Source organism: Cynoglossus semilaevis, chromosome 4 (genome assembly GCF_000523025.1).
Source record: "Cynoglossus semilaevis isolate Cse_v1.0 chromosome 4, Cse_v1.0, whole genome shotgun sequence".
Taxonomy (NCBI): Eukaryota; Metazoa; Chordata; class Actinopteri; order Pleuronectiformes; family Cynoglossidae; genus Cynoglossus; species Cynoglossus semilaevis.
Window position 1 is genome coordinate 16832499 of NC_024310.1, and position 19317 is coordinate 16851815.

The 19317-nt window shown below is 41.1% G+C and overlaps 3 protein-coding genes and 1 long non-coding RNA gene across 9 annotated transcripts in view; 3 read left to right on the top strand and 1 right to left on the bottom strand.

The window, feature by feature from the left end:
- Positions 1-909: 909 nt before the first annotated feature.
- On the top strand, positions 910-7670 carry fosb (FBJ murine osteosarcoma viral oncogene homolog B). Of its 4 annotated transcripts, XM_017032295.2 has the most exons (6): positions 910-1295; positions 1530-1720; positions 3426-3809; positions 4249-4356; positions 4671-5030; positions 5188-7670. In XM_017032295.2, the coding sequence occupies exons 1-6, from the start codon at positions 1244-1246 to the stop codon at positions 5251-5253; spliced, it is 1161 nt and encodes a 386-aa protein (XP_016887784.1). In that variant the 5' UTR covers positions 910-1243; the 3' UTR covers positions 5254-7670. The 4 variants fall into 4 exon arrangements, with proteins under 4 accessions (XP_016887784.1, XP_016887783.1, XP_008307891.2 ...); XM_017032294.2 differs by having other exon boundaries at positions 3426-3779; positions 4671-7670; XM_008309669.3 differs by having other exon boundaries at positions 911-1295; positions 4671-7670.
- Positions 7671-9898: 2228 nt separating this feature from the next.
- c4h19orf47 (chromosome 4 C19orf47 homolog) lies at positions 9899-14202 on the top strand. 3 transcript variants are annotated; one of them, XM_008309671.3, is made up of 8 exons: positions 9899-10018; positions 11329-11416; positions 11596-11710; positions 11855-11936; positions 12131-12256; positions 12348-12497; positions 13368-13438; positions 13518-14202. In XM_008309671.3, exons 1-8 carry the CDS (start codon positions 10000-10002, stop codon positions 14061-14063), a joined length of 1197 nt encoding a protein of 398 aa, XP_008307893.1. In that variant the 5' UTR covers positions 9899-9999; the 3' UTR covers positions 14064-14202. The 3 variants fall into 3 exon arrangements, with proteins under 3 accessions (XP_008307893.1, XP_024911019.1, XP_024911020.1); XM_025055251.1 differs by having other exon boundaries at positions 12348-12422; XM_025055252.1 differs by lacking the exon at positions 12348-12497.
- LOC112486972 (uncharacterized) lies at positions 14125-14398 on the bottom strand. The gene is made up of 2 exons (XR_003049608.1): positions 14273-14398; positions 14125-14228 (listed from the first exon to the last, which is right to left on the bottom strand). It is a non-coding gene; the product is annotated as an uncharacterized LOC112486972 (long non-coding RNA).
- A 2124-nt stretch (positions 14399-16522) lies between these two features.
- ttc9b (tetratricopeptide repeat domain 9B) overlaps positions 16523-19317 on the top strand; it is a 17543-nt gene continuing 14748 nt past the window's right edge. The window contains exons 1-2 of the mRNA XM_008309675.3: positions 16523-16756; positions 16865-17440. Of these exons, the coding sequence (XP_008307897.1) occupies positions 16978-17440 (463 nt within the window). The 5' untranslated portion in view covers positions 16523-16756; positions 16865-16977. The remainder of the gene's footprint in view (positions 16757-16864; positions 17441-19317) is intronic.

A 19317-nucleotide genomic window follows, 5' to 3' on the forward strand; every position in this document is an offset into this window, starting at 1 on the left:
TACCTCGGCGAGCTGCGTCATGTAAACATTGTGCATGTAGTGCGTTTCTTTTTTTCAAAGCATGTTTTCCTCGTGTTGTTTTTCTCTGGTTTGTTACTATGCTTCATATGTCATCTAAGTTTCCATATGAACGATTAATATATGCGTAAACATACAAACAAGGTATTCAATCAACTGTCATTCAAATAGCACGATACAATGATCTTACATCTGATCGCATCTCGTGATCTCGCCCCCGTGTCGTCTCATCTTGTCTCATGTCATCTTCAGGTCATTTGACGTGGTCTTATTTTATGCCCTTTCGTGTCATATCATTTATCTCGTAACGTGTGTAATCGACCTGTTTTATCTAGCGTCATCTTACTTTATTGATTACTATTCTACGTCATCTAATGCCGTCTAAAATAAACGTATTTTGTCTTACATACTTTTTTTATCTCATCTTCCTACTTTAGCTATCGTGTATTGTTGTATATAGATATGTGTGTGTATCTCATGTCGTATATTTTTTGATCGTTATTCACAAACTATTCTATCGCATCGTCTTTTCGTGTATTCTGTGTTAAAGTTGTGTAAAAGTGAAAAAAAGAAAAAGAAAAGTGTAAAAAACGGTGCCACTGATGTCATGTAGAATGAATGTAAATATTTAGGCTACAGTCGCGACTGTAAATGTTGAAGGAATATAACCACGGTCTAACGACATCAACGCAGACGTCTGCACAAGATAGCCTGAAATAGATTCTTTCCATTTCTATCACTCCAAAGTTTGTAGAAATTTCCTCTTCTAAATTGTCAGACGGTGAGAAATATCTCGTGTCTATGTTAATGTTTAAAAAAAAAACATCTATTATTATCCGCCGGCGAGGTGAGCTTCTGCTCCATTTCAGTGGGAGAGGGAATCCCTCAACGTCACCAAGGATACCAAACACAACACCGAAGCACAAATATGGGCATATGTACGTCATCAGCGGAACCCCGGGGGCGTGGCTTACGCGCTAGAAATGCCTTGTTTGTACTCGAGGAGGATGTATTCATTCATAAGACAAGACCTGCTCCGTGTGCCGTAGCACCGAGGCTGTCCTCCTCCAGCGGCACGTCGCGTGTGGACTTTATGGATCTATGATCAGATGAGCCGCAGATAAACTTAAGGATCTAAAGGCAACGCCGAAGGACTCTGATAAAGCTTGGACAGGGACACAATCTTCCCCTTCCTGAACGCAGGGGAACCGGATTAAGCTTCTTCATGCAACTTTTTTGGAAAGAAACCAAGAGCATCTCACCCGGGAATAACAACAGTGAGTCATTTTTGACTTTGTATGGACATTATAACAAATAATAAACAAATAAGAGCAGTTTTACGAATCGGCAGTGGAAACTCTGCTGAACACAACTCTGGTTAAGGAAACTTTAACTAGGTTAGCTATAGATTACCTCAACCACCATGGCTTGTGTTGATGGCGATGTGTGTTAATCATCCTACAGGAGAGACGTCTTCACTGACCCGTGCGTGTGTGTGTGCGTGTGTGCAGGTGTGACTGCCCTGCTCTCTACTGTGACAGCAGGTGTCACCCTCTCTCTCGGGCCCTACGGGGAGATGTACCAAGGCTTCCCCGGTGACCCCGACAGCGGATCCCGTGAGAGCTCGTCTCCATCCGTAGAGTCCCAGTGTCTCTCCTCCGTGGACTCCTTCGGGAGTCCATCGACCTCCACTGCTCCTCAGGTAAGCCATTGAGAACGCTCTCCCTCACGTGTTGCATTGCTACTTGTAAATCGCATGTTACGTTATTTGAGTGTTGTACAGACTTAATGATAGGCTATATGATATTCGTACGTTAAAGACTAAATGACTGCTGCTCCTTTGTAATAACCATGACCTCTTAATATTAGAAACTACTCCTACTATTTTTAAACATTTATTTACTACGCGAAATCTGCATGCAATTCTTTGTGTGTCATTTTCCACGTAATAAGTTTCACCTGTCAATACTTTTTTTGTTTTGTTGACAACCGACCTTGAATGTGTTACGTCCATGACCAACGTTATTATTGTGAGATATTCCGTGTTCTGCAGTAAATAAATTTGAGTAAATAATTTAAGTAAATAAAAAGCCACAGCCCGGAGAAATCGCTGTTGTTGTGTGAATAATCGTAGACTAATGCTTGTTCCTCATTAATATGGGCGGTTTGCGGTGCTGTGAAGGGCAGTAAGTTCATATTGTCTGCATCGGAATATTATTTATTACCCGATTAGCTTTAGCTTGTCGGTGCGAAGCAAACACGAGTGTTCCCGGGATGTAATACGTCACCGCGATCAAACAGTTAGTCCCACAGAGCGAACGGACCATTCACCTTATGTTTACCGGCCTTTCCGAGTTGCCGGTTGCCGGCTTTGACAGCGTGCACGCCGCACGTCGGTTGACAGCGTGAAGGAACTCTCTGTTACGTCAACGCCGTAGCCCCGCCCCTGCCTCCACACTCTCCTCTCACAGCCCTCGCCGTGACGTCAATGCTCGTTCTATTTTGGAGAGCTACGTTGCGTTGCCAGGGGGAACACCGGGGGCGTGACGACGGAGGAGGAAGAAGGAGGAGGAAGACGCTGGAAGAGAGAAACGATTGGCTAAAATCTTTACAGCTGCCGCCCCGCTCTCTGACCACGCATTAAATTAATATTAATGAGGAAACAATACAGTAACAAACAGGCGTTATTATGGTGATTATTATTAATCATCATAATAATAATAATACATATTGTCGTCACAGAATCTTTAAAAACCATAGCAACAGGTTTCATAAAAATATATTTTTGTTGGGTTGTCCATATTTACCAGGAATAGCCTATCTGGTGGGTAAAATCCCACATATTGTAGAATATAATAGTTTAAATCTCATGCCTGATTTGAACCAATGTAGCTTAAGCTAACCCTATTAGCCACATTTGTTCAAAATTATTTTAAACTTTATAAACTTCGTGTAGAGATAGATTTAAAAATACCTAGTGGAGATGTAAACTTTTCTGTGTTTTGTTATATAATAATGGTGGGAGAAGCATTAGCATGTAACTTCACCACTTGATGTTGCTGTATGCTAGGTATTGCTATATGCTACGTCTTTGAGAGACATTTTACGTTAAATTGAAGGGAATACACATTGTTTTTATGTTAGATTATATAATGCCGATAACTCTGTCATATAAGAGCAAAAATAAGGTTTATTTTTTTCTCCCCATTTTATGAACACAATATAAGCATGTAAAGGTAGTTAGCATGTAAACGTAGCTTCACAGTTTTTTGTGTAATTTTATTTTGTTTTATTCATTTTTAAAACATGCCAAATATCTCAAAATCTTTTTTTTCCTGATTTTAAATTAACATGATATATTTACTGATGAAATGTGTTCTAACATGTTGACATTTTTTCACCCACAGGAGTGTGTGTCAGTGGGAGCTGGCCTGAGCATTGTTGGAAGCGGGCTAGGGGCAAGCGTAGGAGAGGAGATGCCTGGTTCATTTGTGCCCACCGTCACTGCCATCACCACCAGTCAGGACCTGCAGTGGATGGTACAGCCCACCCTGATCTCCTCACAGGCATCTGGACAGAGTGGCTCCACCGGTACCACCACCATGACCCAGCCAGTGTCACTGGTGGACCCGTATGACATGCCAGGTCCCAGTTACTCCTCTAGCTCTGGATTCACTCCTTCAAGTTCAGAAACTCCCGGCCCAGCCCTGGGCCCAGTCCGCCAGTCCAGAACCCGCAGCCGTCGCACCAGAGACGAGTCTGTGAGTGAGGATGGAGATGTTGGTGTGTTAGTAAGTGTGTGTGTTTGAACGGTTTGTTTGATGGACTTCACCTGTTACACATACAGAGTCAATTCATTTAAGAACTGCTCTAGTCTGCTGTGGTGTTACTTTAAAGTATAATTTAACATTAACAATAAAAAACTATATATTACATATAAGGCAAAACCTCACAGATAATAAATAAATTAGATCTAACTACATTGCATTACATTAGATCAGTCACTATTCTATGGAATGAGAGAAAAAACATCTCAGCCATGCTTTAGATTTGATCAGATCCCAAATTTAGCTGTTTCGTACTGGATTATTACTATGGACATAAAAGCAGCAGATACGGCAAAACAGTTCAAAAGACTTAGCTTCCACTGCTTCAACAGCCCACATTACATTCTCTACACTCAACGCAAAACTTTTTTTCTAATCCATTTATTTTCCTTTGCTCTCCAAGTTAACACCTGAGGAGGAAGAGAAGAGGCGTGTTCGTCGAGAGAGGAACAAACTGGCTGCTGCCAAGTGCCGAAATCGCAGACGAGAACTCACGGACAGATTGCAGTCGGTGAGCGTGGCCTTGCATAAGTAACAATGACTAATAGTCACTCCTGACAACACTGTAGAATGTGCTAATTGTTGTCAGTTAGCCAGTCAATTTCAAAATATTGTAGCCCGGCTATTTAAACATGGTGACATTACATTTCTATTTTTGTTGACAAAGTCATCTCTAAAACGGTAGCATCCTCCTCCACAAAGACTGCACTGATGTTTGGTCCTCCTAACTTTCTTTCTTCTCTTCCCTTCCCTTCCTCATTTCACCCACTCTCACCTCCTTTCCTTTGCCCCTTTGACTCTACCATTCTCTGTACCTACTCACAGGAGACAGATATACTGGAGGAGGCGAAAGCAGAGCTGGAGGCTGAGATTTCTGAGCTGCAGAAGGAGAAAGAACGCCTGGAGTTTGTCCTGGTGGCCCACCAGCCAAACTGTAAGATCCCATATCAGGACCAGCCTCAGCAGGGTTCAGTGCATCTCCCTCCAGTCCAGTCCCAGCTGCCTCCTCAGAACTTACCACCTCCAGTCTCCATTGTGGGCATGACTATGAAGGAAGACTCATTCTTTCTGCCTCCTGCCTACACGGCCCATTCGGCTGCTTCACAGTCGCAGCCTCCACTTCAGCAGCAGCAACTCCAGCAGCCGCAAGTCCAGCAGCAGCCTCAGCCAGGGATAATGCAGGAGGTAGAGTTTTCTAGTTCTTTCTATGGCTCCAGTGAGCCAGCAGCTGGTGGGCCGTGCCTTATGGCCAGCGACAGTGTTGGTGGTGGTAACCATGACGAAGCGGCCATTGGCAGCTACAACACCTCATACACATCTTCATTTGTGTTCACCTACCCAGAGGGAGCCTGCGGGGTCAGTGCCAACCACAGGAACAGCAGTAGCGAGCAGTCATCTGATTCCCTGAACTCACCTTCGCTGCTGGCGCTCTGACTAACCGACAGACCCAAGCAAGCACATATCAAAACCCCAAAACATTATACTCGCTGGAGGTAGAGGCTGAGGCAAGTATACTGTACGCGCAGTGCCAATCAGCCTCACAGATTGAGAAATACGAGAAAATTTTCTAAAAGTTGACGTATTCGGAAAACCAGCCAAATCAAGTCTTGGTCCAGTGTGAAACATTTAGGACAGATTATTAGCAATAATGTAAAACCGTGTGGTTCTTGTAGCCTGGGGATACGCCTTTTATTTAGACTGTAAGCAAGGGCTTTGCTTTGTGGGGGCAGCCATTTTGCATCGCTATGTTTGTGTAACTTAAAAATGTGGTGTACTGCACAGAGAGACTTTTCTGTGTGTTATCATTGCCACCATTAGATGTCACTAATGTTACCCACTGGACCATTGGAAAAAAATCCCAGATAAGGGAGTAAAATGTAGTAATTGAGTCGAGTTGCCAAATTTAGTGTTTGAGTTGAACAGATTTAAAGTGAATATTCTCAATCTCTCTCTGACTAGTCACTTCACAACAAGCACCCGAGTCCCAGCCTAGTTCCCTCTGTCAGGTGTCCCTGTTCCAGTGCTCTCATCCTTTTCCATCCTTCTCCTTCCTGTTTCCTGCTTCCGTCTTCTTTGTGTATTTGTACAAATCTCCAGATGGGATTGAGGACACGTTGTTCAGGTCCTGCAGTTTTGTGGGAGACTGACGACTGCTAATCACTTGCTTTTGCCTCTAACCCTTTTTGTACTCGACTTCGCCCTGCTTCTTCATTTGCTGCTAGGACTTGGGGATGTGACTGTGACCGCCTCCACTAAACCGTGTGCTTTTTTTTCCCCTTTGCTTTCAAACTTGTTCTGCCCTGTGACTACCTGCCATGCGAACCATCTCTACCCATCTGCTTGTCTCTCTCCTCTCTCTCTGTGTTTCTCCCTGTCTCTGAAGTCTTCAACCCCTGAGAGTCCGAAGACCCCCACCAGCCCTTGGGACCTCGAGTGACTGCCAGCCCACCTAACACATCCTTATGCACCTTCTCATACAAGGACATGGACGCAAGACCCAAAACAGAAGAACCTTTGTCATGGAGTGCATGGCTCAAAGAGGATCCTCACAGTGAAGCAGCTAATTACTTTAAACCCATGCACGCAGACAAATAATTGATGAATCCAAATGCAAGACGGATGCCACTGTCCTTCGCTGAGCCATTTTTTGTGACGTTCACAACAAGAATATTACAGTCATGCCCCGAGGCAAGTGAGACATGAGGATGGACGACGATATTAAAAGCGAGGAAGTAGGAGCAGCAAACTAGATGGAAACAGATGTTGTGAGGCTGTCAAAAAAAGAGGCAGATTTAAGAGAAAAAAAACATATTAAAAAAAAAGTGAAAGAAAGAGGATTCTGCTTTTGCCAACTGCTCGGGAGTGAGACCCCCATAAAGACATCTCCATACCATGAAGCCTCATCACGCTGGGCCTACATGAGCTTACGCTCACCATCACTCTCCAGTCGTCGAACTGAAGATACAGACGAATACTTGCATCGCACCAGCTCAGTGTTCTGCTCAGAATCAATCAGATGTGAATCGATGCCTTTATTTAAAAAGAGCTTTCAGACAACCTCTAAGCCTTGGGCTCAGTTGTCTCCGTGCCTCCTCTGTTCACTCAGTGGGGATGATCACATTCATTTGTGAGTGCGTCCGCGCCGAGGCACCTGGCCCGTTTATTTCTTTCTTTATTGAGGTTGAGTTGGTGAGTGAGCACAAAAAGCATGACCGGAAAACAAAAGAGGAAAAATGTGGGCCGATGTTGTGGAGTGACCGTCCTATAAACGCCTGTGAAATTGTAAAACTTTTTTTTCCTGTGCATCTGAGTGACAATTGTTATATATTCTATTGTTTGTTTGTTTGTTTGTTTGTGTGTGTGTGTGTTCAGTTGTTTTTTGCATTGACCTCTGCTTTCTTATGTAGGCCTACTGTTGCCATTCCTTTCTTTTTTAACGTTTTGTTTTTGAGATTCCCTCATATCTGTTACTATTATTGTTATTATTAATAATATAATAATAATAATTATTATTATTATTATTGAATTGTAACTATTATTTCATTATGTTATTGTGTTTTTGTTTGGCAACTCCAGAGGCATGTTGTGCACTACGGAAAAAGAAAATCTAATAATAAGGCTATATGCATATACATTTACAAATAATATGTATGTATAAGTGTATGTACCATGATTGTAACGTATGAATGTCTGCAGCTCTAAATGGGATATTTTTGTCATTAAAGAACAAGATGAAACATTATAAGATTTAGTTTTAAAAATATAATATTTTTCTAAAAGAAGAACAGAAGTATATAAAATGTAAAAAAAAAAAAGAATACTGCCCTGTCCTTTGACATGAAGCACGATGTCTCCAACTCTGTTAATGTGTATTTATGTTTTGTAAAACAATATAAGGCACTATTCAGTTACATTAAATGTATGTTAATGGTTCTCATGTCGGAAGGTTGTGGTCACACTTTGTCTTTGTTTTTTTTGTTTTTTTTCCTTGTTCTTTCTGTACGAGGTCTGTCACAAAGCTACTGACACATCAAAGCCACTAAGCAACAAAAAAACAACAAAAAAACCTGAAAGTCCAATAAAAAAAATCAATACTTCACAATGATGGCTAAACAGTCATCGATGGAGATGTGAGCACAAAATGGTTTATACCCATACTCCATTGCTGTCCAGTCTCCAAACTTTGGCATTCATTCTGATACAAACTACAGATTATTATGTTTGACTTTGTTTCCACCTTTGTTTCCAGTCTAATGTGTTGTTGAAGTGAATTTACAAAAAAAAAAAAAAAACATGGTTGTATTTGCTTAATAAGAAATCTTTATTTTTAATAAATAAACATGTTTATTTGAAGCAATGACCATACTGAAAGTATGACATGTGGCTCTTGGTGGCAGACCTCACTTTTCTGACAGACGAATAAGAGATTTGTTCATACACATGTCGGGGATGCATTTTTTTCTCACTTCTCTCCAAATGCAAATGTGATGAGAATATGTACTTGCGTGACAATAAGCCTAAGACATATTCACTAGTTCTCATGTATATAAATATATTGTTTTTTTCTGGTGCTACTTAGAGTATACTATAAATACCAGGCAGTTTCTCATTGTACTCCGGTTACAGTAAGCTGTTGCAGAAGGATTTGAGTGACACTTTTCTGGTCTCACATTTTGTTTTTTCAAAAAAAACAAAAACAAATTGGTAACACAGTAGATTCCCCTGTAAATTCTTAGAGCACAGGAAGTACTGTGTAACATTGTAACATTTTTATATGGACTTACCACTGCATCTTTAAATGTAACACACAGAGACAGACACACCACAAACCCTTCATCCCTCGGTATTTCTTTTCTTTTATCCTTATCTATGACCTGGATTTCATTGACTTTCCTCTTTAAAAAAGAAGAGTACTTGTTTTGTGAGGTTACAAAGTGACGGTTAAAGGGAAGAAGAAAACTGAGGTTGCATTTATCAGAGAAACTGCCTGTACCTGTACTGTAACAGAGCTTTCCTAATTTTCTATAATAAGGTGAATGTGTTCATATTTTTTGTCCAATTGTCCAAATTATTTTTCTGATGTTATGACCCAGCCATAATGCCTGTTATTTTCCAAATGAACATAATGTAGCAAATGATGCAGTGCTTTAACTGACCGCTACTATATGTCCAGTGTGATGGTTTGTGCATTACCCTTTGGTCTCTATGCTAAAGGAAATCCTCAGTACTTATTGGGATATGTGGTCATATAAAGATAAAGGAAGAAACTGTGTAACAGTGTTTTATATTGTTTCTTCAGTGCAAACACCGTTTTTGTCTAACCATTCTCCTCATCAGTGTTTGTTTGACCTGTGTTTGACATGGTTATGATGAATACTATTGCCATGACATATGTCTACTAGATCATATGCTAACCAATATGTGTGTGTATGTAAGCGAGAGAAAGAGAGAGAGAGAGAGGTAGAGAGAGCGAGAGAGGGGGGCTGGGTGTCTGTGTAGGTTCTCAGTTATCAATGATATCTTATCCAAAGTAGTTACATCAAGAGCAACTGGACTGGTAGGTTCTTCACCTCTCATCCAAGAATATTCTTCGGTTCTGAAGAACTGAAGAAGCCTCTTCGAATAAACCTACCATTCCAGTTGCCTTATCAGATTTTAACCTTTAAAAGCCTGGTTAAATTTATAGGATACGTTTCTGGAGTGAAAAGCTGTGTGAACCAGCTTATTCATCTTCTCAGACCAAATACTATTATCTTAATTTGTGCAAAATTAAATAAACATTATAAGCTACATGTTTTGTTGTGAATTTATGTACCCACAATCGTTACTCTAAATATAATTTTCTTCATGTGTGATAATTTGTGGTTGTTTAATTTTGTTTTAATGAGATCTGCATATTTCAAATATTTCTTCTTATTATTAGTAGTAGTCGTTTTTATTATTATTATTATTTTTATTATTGATAATTATAAATAATTAATGGTACAATTCAATCTGTTGTATTTTCAATATTAAATTACGTTCAAAATAAGATGTCTTAACGCTGTCTGTGTCGTCCTCTAGCGTCTACAATTTAAAACATCGCTGCAATTTTTTTGTCAACCCTTCTGACGGAAGTGTCGTCACGGAGGCGGAGAATATTTTTGTTTCCAACATGGCGACTGTGGGAACAGGTGAGAATAAAAGGCCCGGCGAGTTGACGTTTAATTTGACCTTTTAAGCCGTTGTTTATTACATACATGTATTATGCAATGTAAAATAGCTTGTTGATACTCTGCGTACAAGTGAACTCTTATTTGAAGCAATTTTGATGACGAGTAGTGCCCGTTATTTAGGGTGGTTAGCGTTCGCTGCTAATGCTTATTCAAACAGCGCTTTATCACATTGGTGTTTTTCAACTTAAGCTGTAAAAAATGGGTATAGAAAAAATAAATTGCTTTTTGGCCTGTTACTTTAGCCATTGATAATGTATGAAATGAGCGTACGAGTGTTCACACGAACTAACAAGCACGGTATAAACATTGGTAATTATTGTCTAAATGCTATTGTATTGTAGAGGTTATTACTATTACACGTGAAGAATGATTTTAACCTTCTCTTGATTCACTCTATTACCCAAAATGATAAATATGATCATTCTTACAGATTTAATTAACCACCGTTACCTTGTAAGCTTTATAAACAGGTTTCTTCATCAAAAGGCCACTTTTGTAGCATCATTGTATCTGTTTTATATGTTGTTTTGGTTTATATGGATGTTTAATCTTAATGTTGCATATTTATTTATTGTTGACTAAAACAATCTAGACTGATTTTCTGATGACGTTTGGTCAGCTGAGGAAAACGTCATCCAGCATAAAAGTGCCATCGTCATTGTTAGTTTTGTCCTTGTTCCTTCTAATGTAGCCACTGAACAAAGTTTGTGTCTCAGCGAAACTGAGTTCATCACAGTCGAGGCATTGTTGGAACAGCTGTTATGCTTTCTTTTCACACTGTATCTGATCCATGGTTGGTGTTAAAAATAACCTCCAGCTGGCTCTGGTCGGAATTTGTTAGGCATCAGCATGCTGACGTCTCCTCCAGTTTACATCTGCCATTGGCTCTTTGTGGGAGGACAGCCTCCCTCTCTACTGTACAGTGTTACTTAAAAACATAATGTATTTGTTTAAACCACCTACATCCCATAATTGTGAGTCAAATGTTCTTGTAGATGTTCATTGTGTGTGGTAATCAGTTTTCTGCTTCAGTGTCGATTGCACATGTTCTGCCTCGTCATGGTTCACATTACTTTGGGCAGATGATCAAATTGAAAGGGAAGATGTAGGAACCATATAAACCAGTCACTTTTATAATTTAAAAAAATGTATACTTCTAGCTTTTAAAATAAAATAAATGCATGATTAAATAAAAAACATAGTTATTGGGTATTACTTGGCTGTTTTTTGTGTTTTGTTAAATCTCTGTCTCTTTATTTTGTTTTAAGCCACCTCGGAGTGGATCCAATTTTTCAAAGATGCAGGGATCCCACCTGGTCTGGCTGTCACATATGCAGTCTCTTTTGTGGACAACAGGTAATTCAAACGGACAATTCTTCAAATAGTCCTGTTGCACTCGCTAAAATATATTACAACCCATTCAGTGTATTTGCCTTTAGTCGTATTTGTGGGTTTTTCTTTTTTGCTGGACCCTTTGTTTTTCATCTGCCGTGTAAAACTGCATTTAACTCGCTTGTACCTCGCTTCTGCTGCAGAATCCAAAAGAACATGCTGATGGACCTCAGTAAAGATATCATGATGGACCTCGGCATTACTGTGGTTGGTGATATCATTGCCATTCTCAAACACGCCAAACAGGTGCACAGACAGGTGAGATGAAAACTGTCAAAGTCAAATTAATCACCGTATTCTCTTCATCTCAATTCTAGTAAAAAAAAGAGATTTAACCACATGTTGTCTATTAGAGTATTTTAAATTTCACACAGATGTGCGTTTGTGCTCCCTCATACATAGGACATGTGCAAAATGGCCACAGAAGCCATCACCTCAGGGCAGACGAGTGTTCAAGCTGAGCTCAGAAGAACCGCCAATACTCGTGAGTGAAGATATTTCATCTTTATAGAGAAAACCTCAGACAGACTGGAGTGTTGTTTATCAGATTATGGTTCCAACTCATATATAGCTGTAGTAAATAAGCAGTAGTAGATTTGTTATATCTGTCTGGTGACTAGAATACCTTAGCCGTATAGATATGAGGAAGTTAATTAAAAACCAAATTTTGTATTTCAGCTGCAACCCGTATGATTGCCAATGCTTTGAGCCATGACTCCCCACCAGCAACGCCAGCCCGTCGACCTGACAATCGTCTCTCTGTCACAGTGTCCAACATGCAAGCAAACAAGAGCAACAAAGCAGGTAGATTCTACCAAACCCTGTTATACTAGCCCTGTCTTTTCCTTTTCTTCCCTCTGTCTAATCCCTGTCCACTCACCACTGTGATTGTCAGTCATAAGTCAGCCAGCTGATGAGGGGAACAGTTTGCCGTCCGTCAAGCGCCGACGTGTGACAGCGGAGATGGAAGGCAAGTACATCATCAACATGCCCAAAGGCACAACACCTCGTACACAACGCATCCTGGCGCAACAGGCCAAGAAAGGTAGGCCTGATCCATTGGCCTTGACAGAGAGCTCAGTCAAACTGAACTGCTAACTCCACAATAATCCAAACTAAAAATCTGGGCCCGTTTCCTCCTGAAACTGATCCAGGTGAATTTGGCAAATCAACACCTTCATGTCTCTGAAAATCCAATCCTGTGTCTCACTAACAATACTCACTGCGTCCGCTACTTCTGTCCTCGTTTCACTTCACTTTCCTGTGGTCGACTCTGGCCTTTTCTGTTGCATGAAACAGTTTGTATTTTATGTAGCAAAGATTTTTATTCTTTGCCATGTTGTTCATATTGTTTAATTAAAAAGATTAGCTGTTTTCTTGAGTTGAAAGTTTAACTGCAAGATAGAAATATTTTAAATAAAAGTGCCTTCTCAGCAAAATGTGTAGATTAAAGGTCCTATGTGACAAATTGATGTGAATGTCTGCACAAAAAAGACAATTGCTGGTTTCGAAAAGATTGATGATTCAGTGATTCAGCCAGTGCCTGGAAACATTTCTAAAGAAATTGTCTCTGTTAATCAAATGCAGCAGCCTTGCATTCTTATGCATCCCTCCTCTGAGTACCTGATTTTTTGTTCCTTTTTTGTACGAGTTCATTAGCATGCATTGTTGTCCTTCTCAATCATTCAATCAACTGAGAGCATAGATTTAATTTTAATGTTATAATCAGCTTCATTTGACCATAGATCTTTATTCGTATGTAGTTAAGAACAGAAGTGAGAACAGTTTGATCATACAACACACTGCTTACCTCAGAAAGTTTTTTACCCACAATAATTATAGCGTAGGTTTTTTCCACATTCAAGCTGGCACTGCACTGTGAGAATGAACTCTATTGTCTCCTTTATTTACACAGGTTTGGAACGCACTTCTGTATTCGCCAGACTTGGATCTGAGTCATTGGCAGACACTACAAGCAATAACAAGGTGAGACTAGTCACTGGACTGAGTTCTCCCACTGTGTTACTACACTTATTTTACACAGTGAGTGCTTGTGTTTTGGCAGCCAACTGGTGTGTTCAGTCGTCTTGACCAGGGAGTCCTGGCTGGATCGAAAGCGGTGAAGGTGAAGGTGGACGAGCAGGAGGACAGTGACGGCGAGGGCTCTGTTCTGCAGTACGCCGGGGTCTTGAAGAGATCCACTCCCTCCCAGAAAAAGGAGCCAGCTGCAAAACCTGCACCGACCACTCTGCGGCGGCTGGGGGGGAAATTCAAACTACCGCCTTCTGACCCCCCCACGTCCTCCTCTTCTGCCCCTGACGGCCTTCCTCCCGCCAAAATCAGTGTCCTTCAGAGACTGGGGAAGCTTCCTGTCACGCAATCCAACACGCCCGCGTCGACCTCATTGGCCGACACGCAGGACAACCGAGTGAGCAGCACCAGAACCAGAACCCTGAAGAGACAGGCCGTAGCAAACTCAAAGGTCAGCAGTAGCACTGGGTGTGGTGGAGGAGGTGGAGGAGCAGAGGGAAGTGCAGGAGAGTCTGCAGGCGCCCAGATGGACATTAAAGCCATTAGTGTTTTTAAAAGACTGGGCAATAAGAGAACCTAAGGAAAAGTGGTGACATTCTTAACTTTTTTTTAGTTTATTTTTAATTTTTATCACTTTTTTGTTTATTTTGACCACATGTAAGACTGCACACTTTAATGGACTGAGATTTTTTTTTTTGTTTTGTTCTTGCCTGAGTGAGTAAACAATTATAATGTCTTTATTCACCTTGAAAGAAAACCCAGTGAGTAAACAATTATGTCTTTATTCACCTTGAAAGAAAACCTTTATTTTTTTACACTTTATTGTGCTGCCATTTTGTTTTGTAGGGATTTTATCCAGGTACCCAAAGGTTTTGTTTGTTTTTGTTTTTAATGTGTACAACCTCCCTCGATCATATATATGTTTCTTTTTTAAACACATATTTAATGTATTAGAGCTGAAGGCATGAGCATGACTATTTAACAATTCTTGTTTTTTCCTAAAGGTGCTGCTGCTTAAACCTCTCACTTTAAAATTGCCCCTCAACTGTTTAAGTGTAGTTTAAAAAATAATGCCTGTGTATTGCAGTTTAAAAACTGTATTTGACAGAAAGGTAGTGTTTTTTAGGAAGAAAAAAAATAGTACATAGATACAGGTTATACATATAAACAGGAAGTCAACAGTATATTACCTTGTTACCTTCACCTCAAAAATTTCCTGGCGCAAAAAAAAAACTGATTTAGGAAATTTCAGGAAAAGCCAAATGTGTGTTTTTATAGAGGAAAGACCACAGAGCCTCTGAAGGGTTGCACACAGTGACCTCTAGTCTAAACGACAGGAAAGAACATAGAAAGCCTTACACCTTGCTTTCTTCTTCTGCAGTAGACGTTGACACCTCATTGATGATTGCATAGAAATATGACCTCAACTAACTCTAAACATTCAACTATTTTGAATTACAGATTATATTTGCTAGAAGTCACCAAGTCACACAGTAGCCAGATGTCACTGTTAGGTTTACTAAGACGCTGTGTCATGTTTCCATGTGATAAACCTCAGAGATGCCGCTGTTGTGGCGCCGCTGCACTACGATTCTACGATTCTATAGTCAAGCCTGCACAGGACGAGTCGGTGATGCTGTGGTCGTATTCATACTGGGAACTTTGTACATATTTTCTAACTAAGAAATCCTGTTTAGAGAGTGTTTATCAGAAGAAAAAAATGTAAAGGGAAAACATTTTAAAGATATCAGGACAAACAAGAAAAAGAGGAAATGTCCCTGGATAATAATAGAGACTGAGCTGTCACCTTTGTTGTTGTGTATTTTTTTTCTGTGATAAAGTCGTAGAAGCCCTGTTAGTGACATACTGTGTAGGTCAACTCATTTAGTGAACAACATACAGTTACAGATAAGTCAATATTTGTAACCCGCTGGGACACTTAAGCTGACGGTTCATCAATGAAACTGTTAAAACACACTTTCAGTTTGCTTTAAGGCAAGGGCTTCAATACGTTATTGGCAAAACATTGACTGTAAGTATGTTGAAGGTGTATTTATCTTGTGAGCAGAGCTTTGAAGCCTCTGTTTTAATTCTACTCACTGATGGATAGACAAATTATTAATTTTCAAAACGAAGTTGTTTAATCCATATATCAGGCGTTGTAGGTCTAAATATAGTTACTTTTGATTATGAAGTACTGGTTGGTACTCTAGAAGGTCCGACAATATATGTTCAAGTTTTATCAAGTTTTTTCAAATAATTTATTCCCGTGTACCACTAGATGGAGCACGAGTTTCACAAGTGGTACACACTAATGTATGTATATATATATGTATGTGTATATATATATATATATGTATGTATGTATGTATATGTATGTATGTATATGTATATCTGTTGGGTGTAGTAACTGGAGCCCACAGGTGGTTCAGTGTAGAAACACTCTTATCAGCCCTTCATGAAAGAAATATATGCTGAAAGGTTGTTACGTAATCGTTGATCAATAATGCAAAACATGTCTGTCTACTTCCCCAACCAGCCATGACATAAGCCATGAGTGTAGTTGACTTTCCTGTCCTCTGGGGGTCGCTCTCTGCCACCGTTTCCTCCAGCCTCCTGCTGCCTGTCTCCGTCTCCATGAAAACCTTATCAGCTGAAGTCATCAGTTTGGTTGGCATTCAGTGTCTGCACAGGACAGGAATTTAAAGTGTGTTCAGTTGAAACACGTGATGCATTTATTTATATATTAGTTTTTTAATATTTACATTTTTACCCCGACGCTTTCTCCGTCTCCACACAATGGGGATGACGTCATGAAATGAATATTTCGCAGACCTAACGTTTGCTCAGTCAGCTGCAACACTGCAGCTGTGCTTCAAATGTGGTAAATATCAGAGTGCTTTTACTGTCAGGGCGTAACCTTCCGAAAAAATATGTAAAAAAAAAAACCTACAAAGTACAAACAACAATATTTGAATTTACTTGTATAATTTCTCCTCTTTTTCTTGTTAATCTATTTAAAGGTAATTAAAAGTAATTTCCAGGAATTGGTTCGGGATTTGTCTTATAAAATGTGGACTGCAGCAACGCCTCACGACTTTTTCTCTCCCACAATGCTTTGCGGTTTGTGTTTGTGGTATGTGTGTATGTGCGTGTTCGCGTGACTGTGCGCTGTCTGTGGTGCTGAAGCTGCTCCTGCCTCAGAAGCCGCTACCATAGAAATCCAGCCGAGCATCCCTCCACCAGAGGAGCTGAGCCAGGGATTGGAAAACTGTTGGTTTGGAATTCCAGAATGTTTCTCCCCTCTCTTTATTCTTCCCTCGTCCACCTGTGACTGCGATCTTTATTCTTCTCATTATTCTTTTGTCTTTTCCCATCTAGACCTTTTCTTTTTAAAGACATCATCTCACAGCAGTGGCGCTCCTGAGGCTCGTCGTCTTCCCGGAGCCTCCGCCTGATCAAACCGCCTTCGCCGCTTTCAACCCGCATCCTTTATGCACAGCACGCTGCTCCAGTCCTCCCCGACGAAACACACGTTCGCGTCTGAGCACCATGGCCGGCGCCAGCCGCCTTTACTGAGGGAGATGGATGCGAAGCAGCACCCGATCAAGAGCCTAAAAAGCTACCCGGAGACCGGCGGTCGGAGTCTGGCAGCAGCCGCCGGAGGAGACGGAGGAGGAGGAGGCCACCGAGCCGGCTCTAGCGACATGGACATGGAGGCGAAGATCCAGAAAGCCATCGACTTCAAGTTGGAAGGGAACCGATGCTACAAGGAGAAGAAATTTCGGGAAGCCATAGGCAAATACCACCGGGCACTGCTGCAGCTGAAAGGCGTGCATGTTGTCGACGGGACGACGGGCTCCGTGAACCCACAGAACCGCGCCGCGGCCAAGCTGACCGAGGAGCAGCGCAGAGCCGTGGAGAGCACCGAGATCGAGTGCTACGACAGCTTGACAGGTGACACCCAAACCAGCAACACACACACACACACACACAGTCACACATCTGAAGCTCGAGACAGGTATTGCTGACAGTATTGTTCGTTTTAGTCGACTGGGTTCACACACACACACACACACACACAGACACACACACCAGCGCGGTGGATTCAGCTTCACCCAGGTCCCAGCTTCTACAGATATTCTTAATGAAGTCACGAGTGGACTTTAGTTGTGGCCATCTAAGCAGTGATGGTGAGGGACTGACCTAAATTCCTGGGTTTTACTGCTCACCGTCCAAACTGAAGGAAAGTACCAACTGAGTCCAACTGAGACCAACTGCTGGTACTGGTTTTTCCAGAAAACAAATGCTGCTCTGCTAGAACAAAGAATCTGGTCTCATTTTCAGGTGCAATATTTATTATTGTCAATTTGTTATTGGCTCCTCATAGTTCCTCAGCTGTTCTTTAGTATATTTTGCTGCTGTTTGTTGTTTGCTGAAATACACAGTTCACCAGGCAGTCACGGGTTGTGAGTTCAGCATCTGAAATGATGGATTGATGATGGAAGGCAGGCTCTGACTTGTAGGAGGGACTCTGGAAAATACCACTGATCACTAGCTATATGTTATCATATCCAGCCCTGGCTCTGTAGCTTTGGCACTCCGTTGACATCCTCTATGTATAACTGTCAAAAATGTAGAACATGCAAGCAAGTTTAGATACAAAAAGCTGTTCAAGACAGCAGGAAGGTAATGAAGAGTTCACCAAAAACACTAATAAGTTTGTCAGTTTGAGGTTAATATAATCAAACGTTGGTTGAAAAGAAAAGAAAAAACAGCATGTAGCGTAGCTAAGATTATACCTACTGCACGAGATCTTACATTAAAAGAAAGATTATATAAGTTACCCCAGTGTATCCAATGACACCAATGCCCTAATATTGTGAATAATACCTACTGTAAGGACAAAATAGCTCCTTGTAAAAAGCCAAATATTTTCTTTTGGACCCTTTCATGACCAGGTGGAATTTCCTTTGTTTTAGACATTATTACATTTTATTTTAGTTTTTGATAATGTATTATATACAATTTAATTTTTCAGGAAACTCTTCCTGACATTCATGTGTATTTGTTGTAGTAAATACATGCAAACAAGTATTAGGGTATTAATATTAACAAGTATTCTTCTTCATGGCCCCAGTGTGAGTACAGCAGGTCCAGCAGCACAACACAAGCTGCAGTTATATCACACTACCCATAAGACATCAGTGTTGGTGAGGAGTGTGGCATGATGTTCTGGAGCTGCTGTCCTGTCGTAGGTGTTGGTATTGGTGCCATAGTGCAGTGAAGGTCGCCTGTGTGTGCCGTGCCGTGCCGTGCTAAGGCTCGTCGAAGGCCTGTGGGGCGGCCACTGTGGCGTGAAGGGAAGATGGGGGAGGGAAGGCAAAAAGACGGGGGAAGGGAGAGAGAAATTAAAATGGGGGAAAAAAAGGATAATAGGCAAATGAAGAGGAAATGAGGAAGGAGGGAATATGGTGAAAAAGACAGAAGAGCAGGAAGGGGAGTCAGGGTGGCAGAAGAGGAAGAAAAGAAGGGAGCATTTGAGAGGGAGGTGGGGGGAGGTTCATGAGGGGGCACAGCAGGGGGGCATATTGACCATGGCAACCATGAGTGAGCTTTGACTCTTTATGATAATTCTGCTCATGTAACATCCTCTGACTGCACTGACTGGCACCAGTGTTTCAACTGAAATGTTTGGGTGAATTTTGTATCTAAACTATATATAGAACTGTTAGCTGGGACTGGCTTGAGATCCCCATGACCCTTAACAGGATTAAACTGTAAAAGATGGATGGATGGATGGGTCGACAGACGGATGGTGCCACTAAATATTA

Coding starts and splice junctions, on each gene's coding strand:
- fosb (XM_008309669.3), top strand. CDS start 1,244: ATGCAACTTTTTTGGAAAGAAACCAAGAGCATCTCACCCGGGAATAAC. Junction 1,296..1,529: donor CTCACCCGGGAATAACAACA/GTGAGTCATTTT, acceptor GCGTGTGTGCAG/GTGTGACTGCCCTGCTCTCT. Junction 3,810..4,248: donor ATGGAGATGTTGGTGTGTTA/GTAAGTGTGTGT, acceptor TTGCTCTCCAAG/TTAACACCTGAGGAGGAAGA.
- c4h19orf47 (XM_008309671.3), top strand. Junction 11,937..12,130: donor CAGAAGAACCGCCAATACTC/GTGAGTGAAGAT, acceptor TTTGTATTTCAG/CTGCAACCCGTATGATTGCC. Junction 12,498..13,367: donor GGCGCAACAGGCCAAGAAAG/GTAGGCCTGATC, acceptor TTATTTACACAG/GTTTGGAACGCACTTCTGTA.